This window comes from Hippocampus guttulatus, chromosome 8 (genome assembly GCF_054856545.1).
Source record: "Hippocampus guttulatus isolate MCC_2025c chromosome 8, RoL_Hgut_1.0, whole genome shotgun sequence".
Lineage (NCBI taxonomy): Eukaryota > Metazoa > Chordata > Actinopteri > Syngnathiformes > Syngnathidae > Hippocampus > Hippocampus guttulatus.
The window spans coordinates 15,329,450-15,344,278 of NC_141268.1; the positions used below are offsets into that span (position 1 = coordinate 15,329,450).

At 42.7% G+C, this 14,829-nt stretch overlaps 1 protein-coding gene across 1 annotated transcript in view; it reads left to right on the forward strand.

The window, feature by feature from the left end:
- Positions 1 to 2,082: 2,082 nt before the first annotated feature.
- Positions 2,083 to 14,829, forward strand: part of LOC147201388 (potassium voltage-gated channel subfamily B member 1-like) — a 39,490-nt gene continuing 26,743 nt past the window's right edge. The window contains exons 1-2 of the mRNA XM_086118504.1: positions 2,083 to 2,378; positions 4,290 to 4,944. Coding sequence (XP_085974630.1) covers positions 4,393 to 4,944 — 552 coding nt within the window. The 5' untranslated portion in view covers positions 2,083 to 2,378; positions 4,290 to 4,392. The remainder of the gene's footprint in view (positions 2,379 to 4,289; positions 4,945 to 14,829) is intronic.

Below are 14,829 nucleotides of genomic sequence, written 5' to 3' on the forward strand. Positions count from 1 at the left end.
TTGATATCTGTGCTCTACGCCATTCTCCACATTTTATTCATACAACTCAATTCTAGTCATATTTCCTTTAGTGTCAGCATTATGGGGGAGGATAGTGCCAACCCTCTCATATAAATTATTCTACCGCCGACCCACGTCACTGAGTTGAGCCTTTTCACATGACATTTTAAAACTGTGTGTAAACCTATTTCAGCCTCTAACATTGAGACACTGATCAAATTCAAAACCAAAATCAATACAAAAAGAAAAAGAAAGAAAGAAAGACCTGTGGAGTCGCATATTCTCAGATTTATTTTTATATTTTCTATTTTGCAATATGTTTTCAAATTTCTGGCGGGTGGGTTTTTTACCACTCCTCAACCACCCTTTGCTATGATTGTTTTTCAAAGAATATTTTGGGTCGGTTTGCTGGTGACTTCCCCCAAAACTGGACAAACGAGTAGAAGGTTCTCTGTCGCATATAGAATAAAAAAACCTTGTCACCTCAACTCTTCCAAATGTTTTAAATTTACCAAATCCCCGCTGTAGCATTCTGTTTTAACTATTAATGGTCTGTGCGTGTATGCGTACGTTTATTGAGGGGAAGATTGCTACCCTTTCTTTCCGTCTCAACCCAGGATGTTCTCTGACGCCTAAACTGTATGTATCCAAATTACGTCTCCCTACATTGCGTAATTTATGAAACATGTTACTTTATGTTAACTTGCGATAATTCATGTGTAGAGCGGGACTCTCTGTACTGTAAACACTGTAGCACACATCTGTCACAGTGACACACTTGCCCACTGTTTGGAGAGTGAGTGTAAAGTTTAGATTTGTACAGTAGATGACCCCGGGAAGCTGTTGATCACTTCCTGACAGTTGCGACACTTTGTACCGTGTAATACGCATTGTGAGGCCGCGTGCCGATGAATATTGCATGAAAACGTAGAATACACAAAAACAACATAAATGAGTGGCTAAACGTAATGGTGTTTGTGTTGCTGAAATCTACAAGAATCGTACAACCTGTACTATTCTTGAGAATAAAGAAGTCATCTATTTTCTATATTTCTTTTTAGCTTAACCCATAAAAACAAGCTAAATGTACAAATTTAATTCAATTTGTTTAACATGGGTACGATTATGTAGGTCATTTGCTTACTGTCTATCCATCTTTGAACTCCCCATCTCCATATTTGAACACGCAGGCATGCATACATATTTCATATGTACAGTAGGAATATGTATAGTGCTGCCTTGTGGCACAAAATCCCCATTTTTAAAGATACAAGCCATCTTTTTTTTTTACTTGCAAGAAAGAAAAAAAATTAAATCCAAAGCTCAGTTCTTGATGCCAAACTCAACTCATTGAACAACAAGCATCAGTTTGGCATGAGTGGAGTCCTCACAAAGGCTTCAAGAGTGTTTAATGCTACACTCAGTTGGAGTTTACTCTCAAACCAAACTTAAAAAAGACACAACACATGGTGTATTTAAAACAACCACATAGAGCTTAATGCTAACAAATGCTGTAAAACACCATAGATGGCTAATGAATAGCATCGATGGATGCTGAAGCAACACATGTAGATGGACAATATAACGATAGTCACGGGCATATATCTTTATGAACAATGTGGCTGTCGCATAATAGAATATACTGTGCTTGATGGCCAAGGCAAGCAGACCAGACAGCACAATGCAGTGCAGGAGCAGACAAACAGCATTTCTATTCATTTCAAACGTGACTTATTATTTGATATGCCAGCGTAAACCTCATATATCTAAGTCCCACTGTGTGTCCGACTCCCCTGTTGCACAGCGAAAGAGCTCCCATAATGACTGAGCAGCCAATGAGAAAAAAAACAAAACAAAAAAAAACGGTGTAGGACAATTTTACATGAAGAATCAATTTCACGCCTGAATCACTGCTCTGTATAAACAGCGCCATCTGGTGGGCTGGGGTGCCCACCCTGGTCTCGCACCACCGAGTGGCTTTGCTGCTGAAGCCGTCTGGCAGAGCGAGGGTTAAAGTGAGCTGGAGGAGCTTGAGAGAAGGAAAGCCTGGCAGCGGGAGCAGCCCACACTCCCACACGGAGTCCAGCTGGATACAGCACACTCCGAGGGGGGGAGCCCCCGAACCAAATCCAAAGTATTCCACGGCTCGACTTGTTGATTCCCACCTGGGGGAGGACGGCTGACGAGGAAGAAAAGAGAGAGAGAGAGGGGAAGAAGGAGGCAACATTCCCATCATGTCTCCACGCTGCTTATGATGTCTTCATCACATCCGTGCCAAGCGCAGAAGATCCGGACGGGTTCTCCACCTTGACGCGCGTGTCTGATTGAAATGAAGCCACCGCACGTCCACGGCATGACCCGGGCTGCACGGGAGACACGTACGAACACTTTTCTTGGCTCGCTTGTTTGTTAAGTCTTCCTGCATGCTCAACTTTCTGATGACAGCACATTATCACCACTTGAATTGATGGATGCTGAAGTCCTTGTCAAAACTGCGATGATTTTTTAAAAATCTTTTTCTTTAAAAAAAGCCAAAATTTCAGCACCAGACAGCGACAGAATGATCAGCACTGGACAGCTCACAAACTGTCCGAAAATTGGATGCTACTTGCTCGAAAATGAACTTGATTAATAAACGTATATGTTGGCAATGACACAAATCATATGGTTAAAATATGTACAGCTATAGTGATGGGAGTTTTATTATTGTGATTATTTTTAATCTGGAAGGTCCCATGCTTTAATACTGTATATGTCTGACCGAATGTCCCTTTGTGGACCCTCATGTACATACATGACAGATATATGACATGGCGTCCCTAAATTCTTGAAACATGGGCAGAATTGCACATTTTTAAAAAGTATCAACTTGATTTCCACCACAAGTGATGAAAAGTTGATGCGCTGAGCAAGATTCAGGAGACTTGATGCAAAACACTCCACGTTACTGTCAATCACTTGTGTCCACACCGAAAAGGGAGAACCTGTATAACACAGGCCATGAAAGATAGTTGCCTAAAAAGTCCTCCGAGACAGAAAGCCAACCCCTGTAACAATTAATACAGGTACTGCATATTGATTACACCACTGCAAACTGCAATAAACATTGTTAAACTACAAATGATACATTGTGCTATTATCTGTGTACAGGCTGAATTTTTAATATATCGGATAGCTCCCCTTGTGGATCTAATTAGGTGGTGTAAGTGTCCATTAGTAATGGTCACATTAACAAGTGAGTCCAACTAAAGTCATGGACAGTAAGGATCCCCCGCGTCCACCCTTGTCAGCAAGAAGAGCGTCTGTGCCTCCTAAAGCAGATTAATATATCTATTCTGTTCCCTGATGAGTGGATAAACCTCTTGACATTTCCGCTGTAGGACACTGCCGCAGGTGCCTCAAATCCGCTTTTCTATGCCAGGCCCACCGGCCATGGGTTAAAATCCGTGATATAGAGAAAACATAGAATTTAAAAAAAAACATTAAAACACATACACTTATTTTTTAAAGCAGTTTTAAAGTTATTCCTCAGCACCTGTTGTCGCTCTCTCACTGTCAAGAAATGGGATCCGATCGAATGGCATCGCTTTGACGAAGCGAAAAGATGAGCTCGCACACTTCTCCAAGTAAGAGGCAAAACGTTCTTGCCTCAAGCTGTTATTTGTTTCCTCACAGTTTGTATATAAAATTGTATAGTTAATCATGAACTATCTTCATCCAAACCAGTCATGCAAAATGTACAGACTGTAACTGTTACTTTAATACACAATGAGCAGCAACTCATACAAACAGGGCATACAACAGGACTGTGGTATATATTTTGTCCACTCCGTAGGGTCAACAATTACCAGAGTTTAGTTGGGGACCTTTTTTGCCTCTTCTTCATTTTGGTATTCTGATTTTTTTTTTTTTTTTTAGTCTTAATACATGTATTCTTAACTTCCTTAGTGGCATTTTCTCTGTCCTTATGTTCAATGAGCAGGGCCAAATACAAGAAGGAAAACAAACGTAAGTGCCAACTCTTTTACTCGGGGAAGCCAAGTTAGCTATTTATATCAGTCGAAGGGACACACTGCGCTCTGGGCCTGACTTGAACACTGTGGCCTTGTGGAAGTGTAACTTGAAGGCGAGGATGACAAGACCATTGGGAACCTGAATACTTTTTTTGGACATAGAGGAGTGTGAAGGAATTCCATGTAGAGTCCCCCACAAAAAGAAGAGCTGAACTTCAGTGCTCAGTACAAGAACCAGAATGTAGCTCGGTTTTCACTCGATTGTTGTTGTTGCAGCCACGGCAAGAGTGTGCAGACCCTGATGAGGTCACCCAGAGGACCATGTCTTCTTAACCCCCACCGTCCCGTCTTTGGCACTGACTGAGCGACTCGAACGAAGATGATCAAAGTGGCGACAAGGTCATCCGGAGCGCAACCGCCGGACGCAGTGGACATCATCCGAAGCAAGCACACCCGCCGGGTGAGGCTCAATGTCGGGGGCCTCCTCCACGAAGTCCTGTGGAGGACACTGGACCGCCTGCCCCGCACGAGACTTGGCAAGCTGCGAGATTGCAACACCCACGACTCCATCATGGAGATCTGCGACGACTACAGCTTGGACAGCAACGAATACTTTTTTGACAGACATCCTGGCGCCTTCACGTCTATTTTAAACTTTTACCGCACGGGGAAGCTGCACATGATGGAGGAGATGTGCGCCCTGTCCTTCAGCCAAGAGCTGGACTTTTGGGGCATCGACGAGATCTACCTGGAATCCTGCTGCCAGGCCCGGTACCACCAAAAGAAAGAGCAGATGAACGAGGAGCTCAAACGAGAGGCGGAGAATATGAGAGAGCGGGAAGGCGAGGAGTTTACCACCACGTGCTGTTCGGAGAAGAGGAAGAAACTTTGGGACCTCTTGGAGAAGCCCAGCTCATCCTTTGCTGCTAAGGTACAGTCGGAGTCAACCACATACACAACACATGCCACTTTTGTGCGGCAAGGCAAGGCAGCTTTATTTCTATGGCGCATTTCATGCACAAGTTAACTCAATGTGCTTCACACAGTTACAAAACAGCATTTAAAGGCCAATGAACTGAAGACATTTCGAAAAACCAGAAGAATTTAAGACATTTTAAAATTAAGAGTAGTAAAAAGTTGTTTAGTAAAATTATGAAAAGAACATGCAGTGCAAGAGCATAATTTTGGAAAAGCTCATTATGGAAATGCTCTGAAAGACCCAAATCATAAGGTACTGGGGAAAAAAAAGGCATAGTTTTTAACTTGGATTTAAAAGCAGTCACACTTGGGGCTAACTTCAGTTCTGTTAGCATTTTATTCCATTTGCGTGCAGCATTACAGCTAAATGCTCATGCACCGCGTTTGCTTTGAACTCTAGTCTCCACAAATTGACCTGTGTCTGCTGACCTCAGAAACACCACCCGGTTTACATTCCAAGAGTATTTCTTTTATGTATTCCGAATCTAAGCCATTCAGTGATTTAAAGACCAGGAGCATAATTTTAAAATGTATTCTACAGCTGACTTGGAGCATAATTTATTACGACAGCTCTATCAAGATCCACAGTGTTATTGTTGTGGCGGTAGTTTGCTATGGTGTAGAACTGTATAGCATCGTCATGAGAATTACACTTTTCATGTCAAGTGAAACCCTGCATGTTCATGCATTACCAATTGCGAATTCTCAAATTTGTGGATTTTTTTTTTTTTGCTGAGAAACCATATTGAAATGAGTTGAGGAGCTTAATTTAGACACGTGTTTTGCCACCATCTTGTGTCATCTTGGCTCCGAGAAACTATGTTGAAGTCATTTGATGAGCTTTTATTTTTTTTTTTTTGAGGCACAAGTAGTTCTTGATGCATCTAAAAGCAATTGTAAAGCTTTTTATGGGGGCATCTAGGGACTACATGCACTGGCACTCTGAAGCACTTCCACTCTTGCCAATGATCAGCCAATTAGTTTCCCTGCTCCATTCAAAATGGACAGGCAGAACAACTCGAGCGCTTTAGCTGCTAGAAAGAATGAGTAAATATAACCCGAGGGATACTTTTAGGTTCCAGAAAACAGTGGTTGGCTGAAATGAGCATAGCTCTGTCCCTTTTCGCACTGCACTCCGTCACTATAACAGCAAAATTGGCTTCTACAATGGTGGATACATATCGGGGTTTTTTTTTTTTTTTTTTTTTTTAAATGGATGGTTTCTTCCCCTTTCACTTGTCTTCATCAAAACGCAAATATTCTCAAATGGGATCCCCCAGAGCTCGGAAAGCAAACGACAATGGCTCTGTGTTTGTGACTAAAACCTTTTTTTCATGCTACAATGAATTTGATCCTTGCTAAAATGTTCGCTCCATACCGTTTGTGTACACAAGAACAACAAACCCACACTCTTTGTATTTTGTTTCCATGGAGGACGAGGCCTGCAAAATGGTCTACTTGATATATTGATCATTAACTTTCTCTTCAGATTCAGAAAACTTTATTTATCCCTGTGGGGCAATTAGAGTTCTCTGTAACTTTCTCAAGGAAATGTCATCGAATGGCCATCATTTCTTATATGGGATGTCATTAGATGTATCCAATGAAGTGGCTGGTGAGAGGGATGATTTTCCGTCTTGTGAAATGAAGGTGTCTAATGTTAAGACAAAAAAAAAAAGGAGGGGTGGGGTGCCGTATTTCAGTTTACATCTGTAGGCTATAAATCTCTGCGGTTTGACGAACAGTCTGACATTCCTTTTGCCCCAATTGGTGCTTTTCATCTGTTCCTTTGAGCTGCAGGAGGGAAAAGTAATGAGAAAAAAGAAGAAATGTTTCACTCAAAAGTGAAAAATGTTCCTCTAGGCGCAACTTATTCGGTTTAAAATGGGCTTTGGGAACTAATTTTGTGCTAAACATCATCAATAATGTCCACCAGCCGTCCTTTCCTGGGAGGGCAAGACAGCTTGCCTCTCTTCCCCTTTTGGAAGTCAATTAAAACTATTTTATTAATGGTGCTTTTTTTTAAAGATGAATGTATGACAGCTTTTTATCATTTTTCATTATTGGATTTGTTAGCAACATGTGTGCGCGCAACTCTCGGTGTTATTAATGAACGCTTGTTTTGTCATCACATTTGACGATGCAGCGACTGACACCTTTTGTTTAATTGAATGTTACGTATTTATAGACGCGCACGTCTTCATTACGCCGACTTCCTTCCTATCCCCTACTCAATCATCCTGCTCATTAACACGCTCTCGGCCCACGCTTTGCAGCGCTTCACTGGGGATCAATGGACACGGTTATGCTTAATCGAGTATATGAAGCAGTTTTCAATTAAATGTGGGTTCATTACGAGACCCCGCTGCAGATTACAAGTACCGGTACATCGGCGGCTCGGGGAGTGTGGACGTTCACAGAGGTTGGCCTTTTCATTACTGTATTCCACATTCAGCAGGGAGTCTTACCAAGGAAGGTTTTTATCTATTCAGCGCAATACTCCTCGAGTCAGCCTGTCAGCGTTTGATTTATTTTTTAAACAGTCTAACTTGGATTGGTAGTTGGAAGGTGTATCATTGGCTGCACTGCATTTTGAAACGTATCGACAAGGCAGCGGGGCTTCTCAGCATTCCCGAAACAAGACACCGTGGTCAAAACAAGACGAAAGGAAGCTTCAAACACCTCCGCGGACTGAGCTTCCTGCATAATTTATCCAGCTCATCTAGCCAGATAACCTGCTCCATCCCTGACCTTGAATAGCTCCTAATTATGATTTCTTAAATAGATCAGGTTACATCAGAGACACTTGCTGTTCCTCAGATCTCCCCGGAGATGTTTTCAATTTTAGTTAAAGAGCAGACTTGTAATTATTAGCACAGGTGTTTTGTGTCAGTTTAGTGAAATGACCGATAGCATGAACACAAGTTAGCTTGCTTTGCCAAGGAGAGTGCTAATAGTGAGATGCTAACTGTGAAGCCTGTTTGGAGATTTTTGAGTGAAAAAGACAGACAACAGTTTGTAAGCTTATGTTAAATTATTAATTATTATCATTTTATGTTTGAGCATTATATTGTTACGGTTACCTGAATTATATTCTGTTTAATAATTGCTTAAACATTTTTATGTTGCTAGCGTCTGATTGGCTGAAGGAAAGCAGGAAGTGTTGGAGTTGCCGGAGGAGGTGTTTTCATTCGTACTGCGGTACAGACGTCAAATAAAGCTGTGTTCAAACGATATCCATCTGTCCTTTTGCCCATTCTTAACGTAGAGCCATCCATTCGAAAACTACAAACCCCTCAATTTACAAGTTTGACAGCAACAACCACTTATCATTTCAGCTTTTAGTGTGAAGGAGAAGACAACGAAAGTTTACCCGTTGGAGGTAGAAATTCATTGACGCGTACAGTGTGTGTATCTGTATATAAACTCCATATATTAATTCATAAATAATTTTGTTCCAGTGAAAGTGCTCTCACAGTCTTTTGTATCTGTGTATTGTTCCTCATATTTGGGTCTCTCTTATTGCTTTGCTCAGGCGTCTTTTCAAAACTAGCTTGATTCCAGTGGCACTACCCAAGTAAATACATGCTCGCATATTTGCTCTGCTGCCGTTCACAAAGATCTCCAATAAAAAGGGAGCGTGACCGAATATTCTTTGTCTTGTTTCATAGAAATGTTTGCATTGTGAATCCGCAGTTCATGTAGCTCATGACATGCTCAATGAGCCGAGCGGGGCCATGGTTTCAGATTTTATTTTCCAGTAAGGATTTTAAAAAAACTGTTAAACTGAGGTTACCCAGTGGCCCATAAAGGTGATATTATTTAATTGAAGTGTTGCAATGTTGAAACGGCTTGTTCCCAAGCACTGATTCTGCCTCATTTATTTTTCAGCGCTGATGAAATTTTAATTGCCCATTAATAAGGCCTCACTTAATGCCAGGAAGAGAAGGACTGTGCGATGCAGAATGTATGTAATCCCACGTGTCTCCTCAAACCGATACAGCACAGTATATAAACTGACAGGAGCGCTCTCGCTTAGACGAGCCATTCTCACACCAAAGCAGCATCAAAGGACAACGTGCATGGTCGCATGACTTCCAGCTTTGAAGTGTTGAGGCGTTATTGAATCGTTTTACGCCCACTTGAGTTTGCTGATCCACCGTGGACCCGCCCGCTAAATAATTCAACAAACAATATGGGCCTCAAGAAAACTTGCAGGTAATCACTGCATCAATAAAAGATAAGCTCTTGTTGATGCGGTACTGTACATGCTAAGTGTCTGTTATTATTACTTTATTTCTGAGCGGTGAGACAGATACGGAATCCTTGGGACTGAGCACGTCTTGTTTGATTGCTCCCTCGAAATGAACACCATCCCAAAACTCACTTCTGGATGTAAGTACAGGCTCCGAATGGGCATTTTTCTCCATCGGACACTGAACGGAAAAGAACATTACTCTGCTGTGTAAGCTGTTCACTGTGTTATTCGTGAAAAAGAACACTTGGTACGCATGTGAGGGTGATCAAGTTTCGTTGGAAGTCTGAATACATTTAGAGCCTTTGAACAAGAACAACAAATGTCCTGCGGTCAAATGATCGACTATTTCTTGAACTTTTGAACTTATAGCCATAGCCACTCAAGTTCACTCAGTCTTTCTGATAGATGTCTTTTATGCGCTCATATTTGTTTGTAAAAAACACAACACATCGAAACAAATAAATTGGAACTGAGGTAATGAATGACCTGTAAACGATTGACTTTTACTTGCATGAAGAATGTGTGGTCTGTGGTGGGTAAGTGACGTGTAGCCCAGCTAATCATAGCTCGCAGAAAGACTACTATCATCTACCCTTCGTTTTTTTCTTTCCCTGCAATGACTGTCATGTTGTCCAGCCAATGACTCAACTCACTTTTGTTTACAGAGCACTTTAAAACAACCACAGTTGCATAGAAAGTGCTGTACAAAAAGTCAAAATCTGACATATTAAAACAAAGAAAGTTAAAACAATAAATGAATCCCATATAAACAAATAAACACAATTAAACTTTTTTTTTTTTTAAACGCAGCGTCGCATGCTGACTCAAAAGCCAAAGGTTAAAAATGTATTTTAAACATGGACAGAGAAGAGACTTGCCTGTCGTTTAACAAAAGCTTGATCCACTTCGTCCTTGTAGCGTCTTGAAAGGAGGTCAGAATAGGTGGTATGGGCTCCCTCCTACGAGCTTCAGTTCGGAGGCAAGCTGCAGCATTTTGGACCAACTGAACACGCTTGAGGGAGGACTGTCTGACTCCCAAAAGGAGCGCATTACAGTAATCCAGCCGAGATGTAACGAAGCCATGGATTACTGTTTCAATGACTGCACATGAATTCAAAATAGCCACCAATTTTTGTTTCCAGTAATGATCGACATGTCCTGTATTCCGGTCAACGAAGAAATTACTCACATCACCACTATCAGAGGCGCTTCCTGTCATGATTGGTGAATAGTCTGCTGAATGAAAGATAGAAGAGTGCCTGGTATAACCCAACATTAGTTGTGCTGCCTGAAATGACTTCAGGTACAAGCCGTGCTTTTGATACCTGGATCCGAATCCGCTTCTTAATACCACCACTGTGATGTTGCAATTATAGAAATCATGAATACACGTTTTGACTTCATGTTAACTGCTGATGCGAACGAAGAAGCTCAAGTTCTTATATAGTGGGGGAGGTTCGACTCATACTCAGTGACATACTTTGGCTCCGTCTTCGCCACACCCCCAAAAAAAATCAGGAAAACTGAACTGATGAAAAAATATTGAATGTGTGGAAAATGAATGAATTGAGGTCTCCGTCTTTGCATGTTTTTGAGCATAATATATTTAGAAACAAATCCTTGTCTTAATTGCACTTTGTTGCAAAATCTAAAGTAGAGTTTAGTGAGACTTTTGGAACTTTTTTGAAGGATAACAATTCATGTCTCCTGGAAGCCTAACAGCGCTCCCCTTTCACCTCACAATCTTTGGACTGGAACAGGATCGCGAGCTCTAAAAATTGACATTCTTCACGTTAGCCAGGCTCGTTCTGCTAATTGCCTGAGAAGCTTCTCCCATCAGCGAGTCAGCCATGACTGCGGGGCAGTTTCCTGCACTTCTCACCACACATCATATATGCCCGATTGACTGCACTTTGAGCACTTTGTACGTTGTGTAGTCCGAGATGTGTTTGAAAAAAAACACTGCGTGCCGTTTGTTGCTGCCCGTTCGGTCCGTGAGGCCCTTTGGGTGCGTGAACCCTTTTTGACAAGAATGGGGGGGGGGGGGGGGGGGGGGGGGAGAAATCGATGGCGAAGGCATCAAGTGGTAAGGCCATTAGCGTGCCTCTCGGATGTGTGACTTCCAACATGAGCACCATCGCATGTAGCGCCGTGTCACAGAGATCCCAGTGTAACTGTACAGTCTCTGTGGCCGTGAGTAATACAGCAAAGCGCTTCCTCTCGCTAGCTTCCACTGTTAATAAGAAAGCATGGGACAAGCCAACAGGGTGTGCTTTGTGAGCGGGTTGCCGGGCGACACCATCGCTTGCCTTGAAATAGCATCAATCAATGGCGTACCACTGACTCCCAGCCTGCCAGGCTGGTGGCTGGGCCATGTGTTTCGCCCAGCCACCTTTACACAGTTGTGAAAAGTAAGACGCGAGGCCTCGCTCTTTCTCCTTCTCCTTGTCTTATAACTCAAGTAAACTCGTCGACATTTCACCTCTCCGCGGGAGAGATGAGCATTTCATAAAATGATCTTGGTGGACAAGGGGAAAATTAATTATAACTACTACTACTACGAGTACTACTACTAATAATAATGGGCAGCCCGTGGGGGACTGGTTAGCACATCGGCCTCACGGTGCAGAGGTGAATGGTTCGATTCCGGCTTCGGCCTTCCTGTGTGGAATTTGCATGTTCTCCCTGTGCCTGCGTGGGTTTTCTCCGGGTACTCTGGTTTCCTCCCACATTCCAAAATCATGCATGGCAGGCTGATTGAACACTCTGAATTGTCTCGACGTGTGAGTGTAAGCGTGGATGTTTGTCCGTCAAAGTGTGCCCTGCGATTGGCTGGCAACCAGTTCCGGGTGTACCCCGCCTAATGCCTGAAAACAGCTGGGATAGGCTCCAGCACATCCTGCAACCCTTGTGAGGATAAACAGATTAGAAAATGGAACGATGGATGTATGAATGGATTATATCAATAATTATACATTTGCTTTAAAATATAATTAAGATCGAATCCAGATAGTGACCATTGAGAGACACACAAAAAGAATTGGGTAATTCCCAACGCTTTAAATTTTAGGGCAGCTGCAGCGTAAACCCAAAATACATGGTGCTCTAATACATTTGTCAAGCACTCGTCTTTCCACGTTGTGGCATTTAACAGCAGCCTTTTTTTTGCGCCCTGCTTTTCTTCTCATCATAATTGTGTGGCTGCAAATGAAAGCAATCAGCAGTGTGTATTGGCAAATGCGCAGGCTAATGGAGCTGTGCACTAACCAGAGACATTAGCATTATTGATTGCAAGCATGCCTTTGATGGCGTTTGATCAGCGTGAAGAAACACACGAATGGAAAGTCACTTCAGGAAGAGCGGCTGCACATCAATAAACACACCCACACACACCATCAAGTGTGTCTCTGGAAGATGACACAGTTACGTCGATTACTTTGTTGGCAGCTGTCTTGATCGTCCGTCGTCCTACGACGACCATATTAAAAAAAAAAAAGTGGAGATTGCAGTGTAATTGTTGTTGGTTGGTTGCTACAAATGGCTGGTGACCTCTCACCCCGAAGTCATTACAAGCTCGCAAATATCCTTGCCCTCTGAATGACTTTTAAAGAAGCTGTATTTGGAGCATTATTGTACGAGCTACAAGTTGGCAACTGTTACCCGTCTTAACCTGCGTTTGTTCCGCGGTTGCTGTGGAGAGTGGTGATGTATAAACAATACAATACCTTATCATGTGAGGCAGCTGGGACAACAACCCCCCCCCCACACACACACACACCTTTCCCAGCAAATGTCTGTTTTTGACAGACAAAAAAGCCGTGCTTTACTTTGAGCGGGATGTCTTATCTGACTTTACCTCTCGTGCACACACGTTGGTGCGGCTGTGAGTTCAGGCGGCTGGCATTTAAAAAGGTGAAGGTGTCAAACAAGACGAGGGGACGAAAGCCACGGCTGCTGCGCTGCGCTGTGCAACTTCATTCATTATTTAGTCCGGCCCGTCAGGGATAGAGCATCACTCAGGGAGATGTAGGGTGACAAGTGGTCAGTGGAAAGCGGAGGTTTCCACCCGGTCCACAAAAGCGATTGCACGATAAGGAATGTTAGCGTCACTCGGCAGTCTGAGGTTGAAAAGTTCATTTTCACAAAGGCATTCTATTGCAGTCCACCCATTCCAAATCTTTCACTGAGTGACTGTGTGACATTCTTTGGACTCCTTCCCAAAACTGAGAATGCAAAACATGCTTTCAGGAGCTTGTCATCAGTCAATGACAGCAGAACAAAAGCTTGAACATATTTACTCAGCCAAGGCTTTACCTCACACATGAATTCTGCCACTGGGAAAGTCAGAGTGTTGGTGGGGGAGAGCTCCTCTCTCGGGACGATGTGCTCGCTTCAATTGAAATGTCTCGATGGATGACAGACAGGATCTACTCACTCACTCAAACACTTGCTTCTTCTCTCAGTCTGTATGCACTTGTGTTTCCCAACATTAGTGAGTCAGAACACTTATTTTACATTCGAAAACTCATACCGTGCACGACCAAACCGAAATGTATCCATTTTGCTCCAAAAATGACCACGATATCTTCACAGCGTTAAGGCCATGGCACTATTGCAGTAGTGTAAAAATGAAACAAAAAAAATAATAATACAGTGGTACCTCTACTTCCCTTCATACGAAGATATGCTTTAACAAACGCTGCTCTTTGATCAAGTGTCCCCATTCACATGAACGCGCTAGCCGTCAGACCGACAAGCAGTAATTACCTTCCGAACTTGATCCAGAACCTAATACCTGAAGTCCTACGGACGAACAGCCGACAAGTACGTTCATTCAACGCCACACCGCCACACATCAGACACGCTAGACGGCCTCAATCAAACCAAGCGTCGCGTTACGCTAGTTGCCAATATAACGCCTTGCGTCACTTGAGCAATGGTGGCATCACATACGCTATGGTCTACATGCCGTGCGCTTGCTGTTTCAGTGGGAGGGAGGTGAGAGCTTCCTTCTTACGGTCTCCTCACCTCTAGTCATCAGCTCAGGGAAAAAAAAGCAGGCTGCCGTTCGCGGGGCTAAAAGAGAGGAATTATACAGAGGAAGCACCACTGGGGAGTTCAGTTTGATTTCTGCATCAACCTGTCCACCCACGACTTCGACTCCCCAAAGTGAATAACTTGGCCAAAGTGAGTCAATCAATGGTGACAGAGCATGAAAAGACAAACACAAAGCAAGAGGCGTGTATGTTTGTTTGCAGTGAAACGCCCGTGGTATGCGTTACATAAATTCGCATGCTAGCGAAACCTATTCTCACCTATTTGAGACAAATTTCACCTTGTCACATATAACAAATAGTGCTTTATGACATCTTATGCCATCTTGGTGTCAAAGAACTACGTTGAACTGAGTCGAGGAGGTACATTTAGACAAAAGTTGTGCTTTGCCACCATCTTGTGGCATCTATAGTATGCATTATTTTAAATTACAGCGTTTAGTGAAAACTGCAACAATTTTTACAGACAAGAGCAAAACTAATGAATAGTTCTTCGGTATTGAATAAGATGAGTTGAAGTAGAATT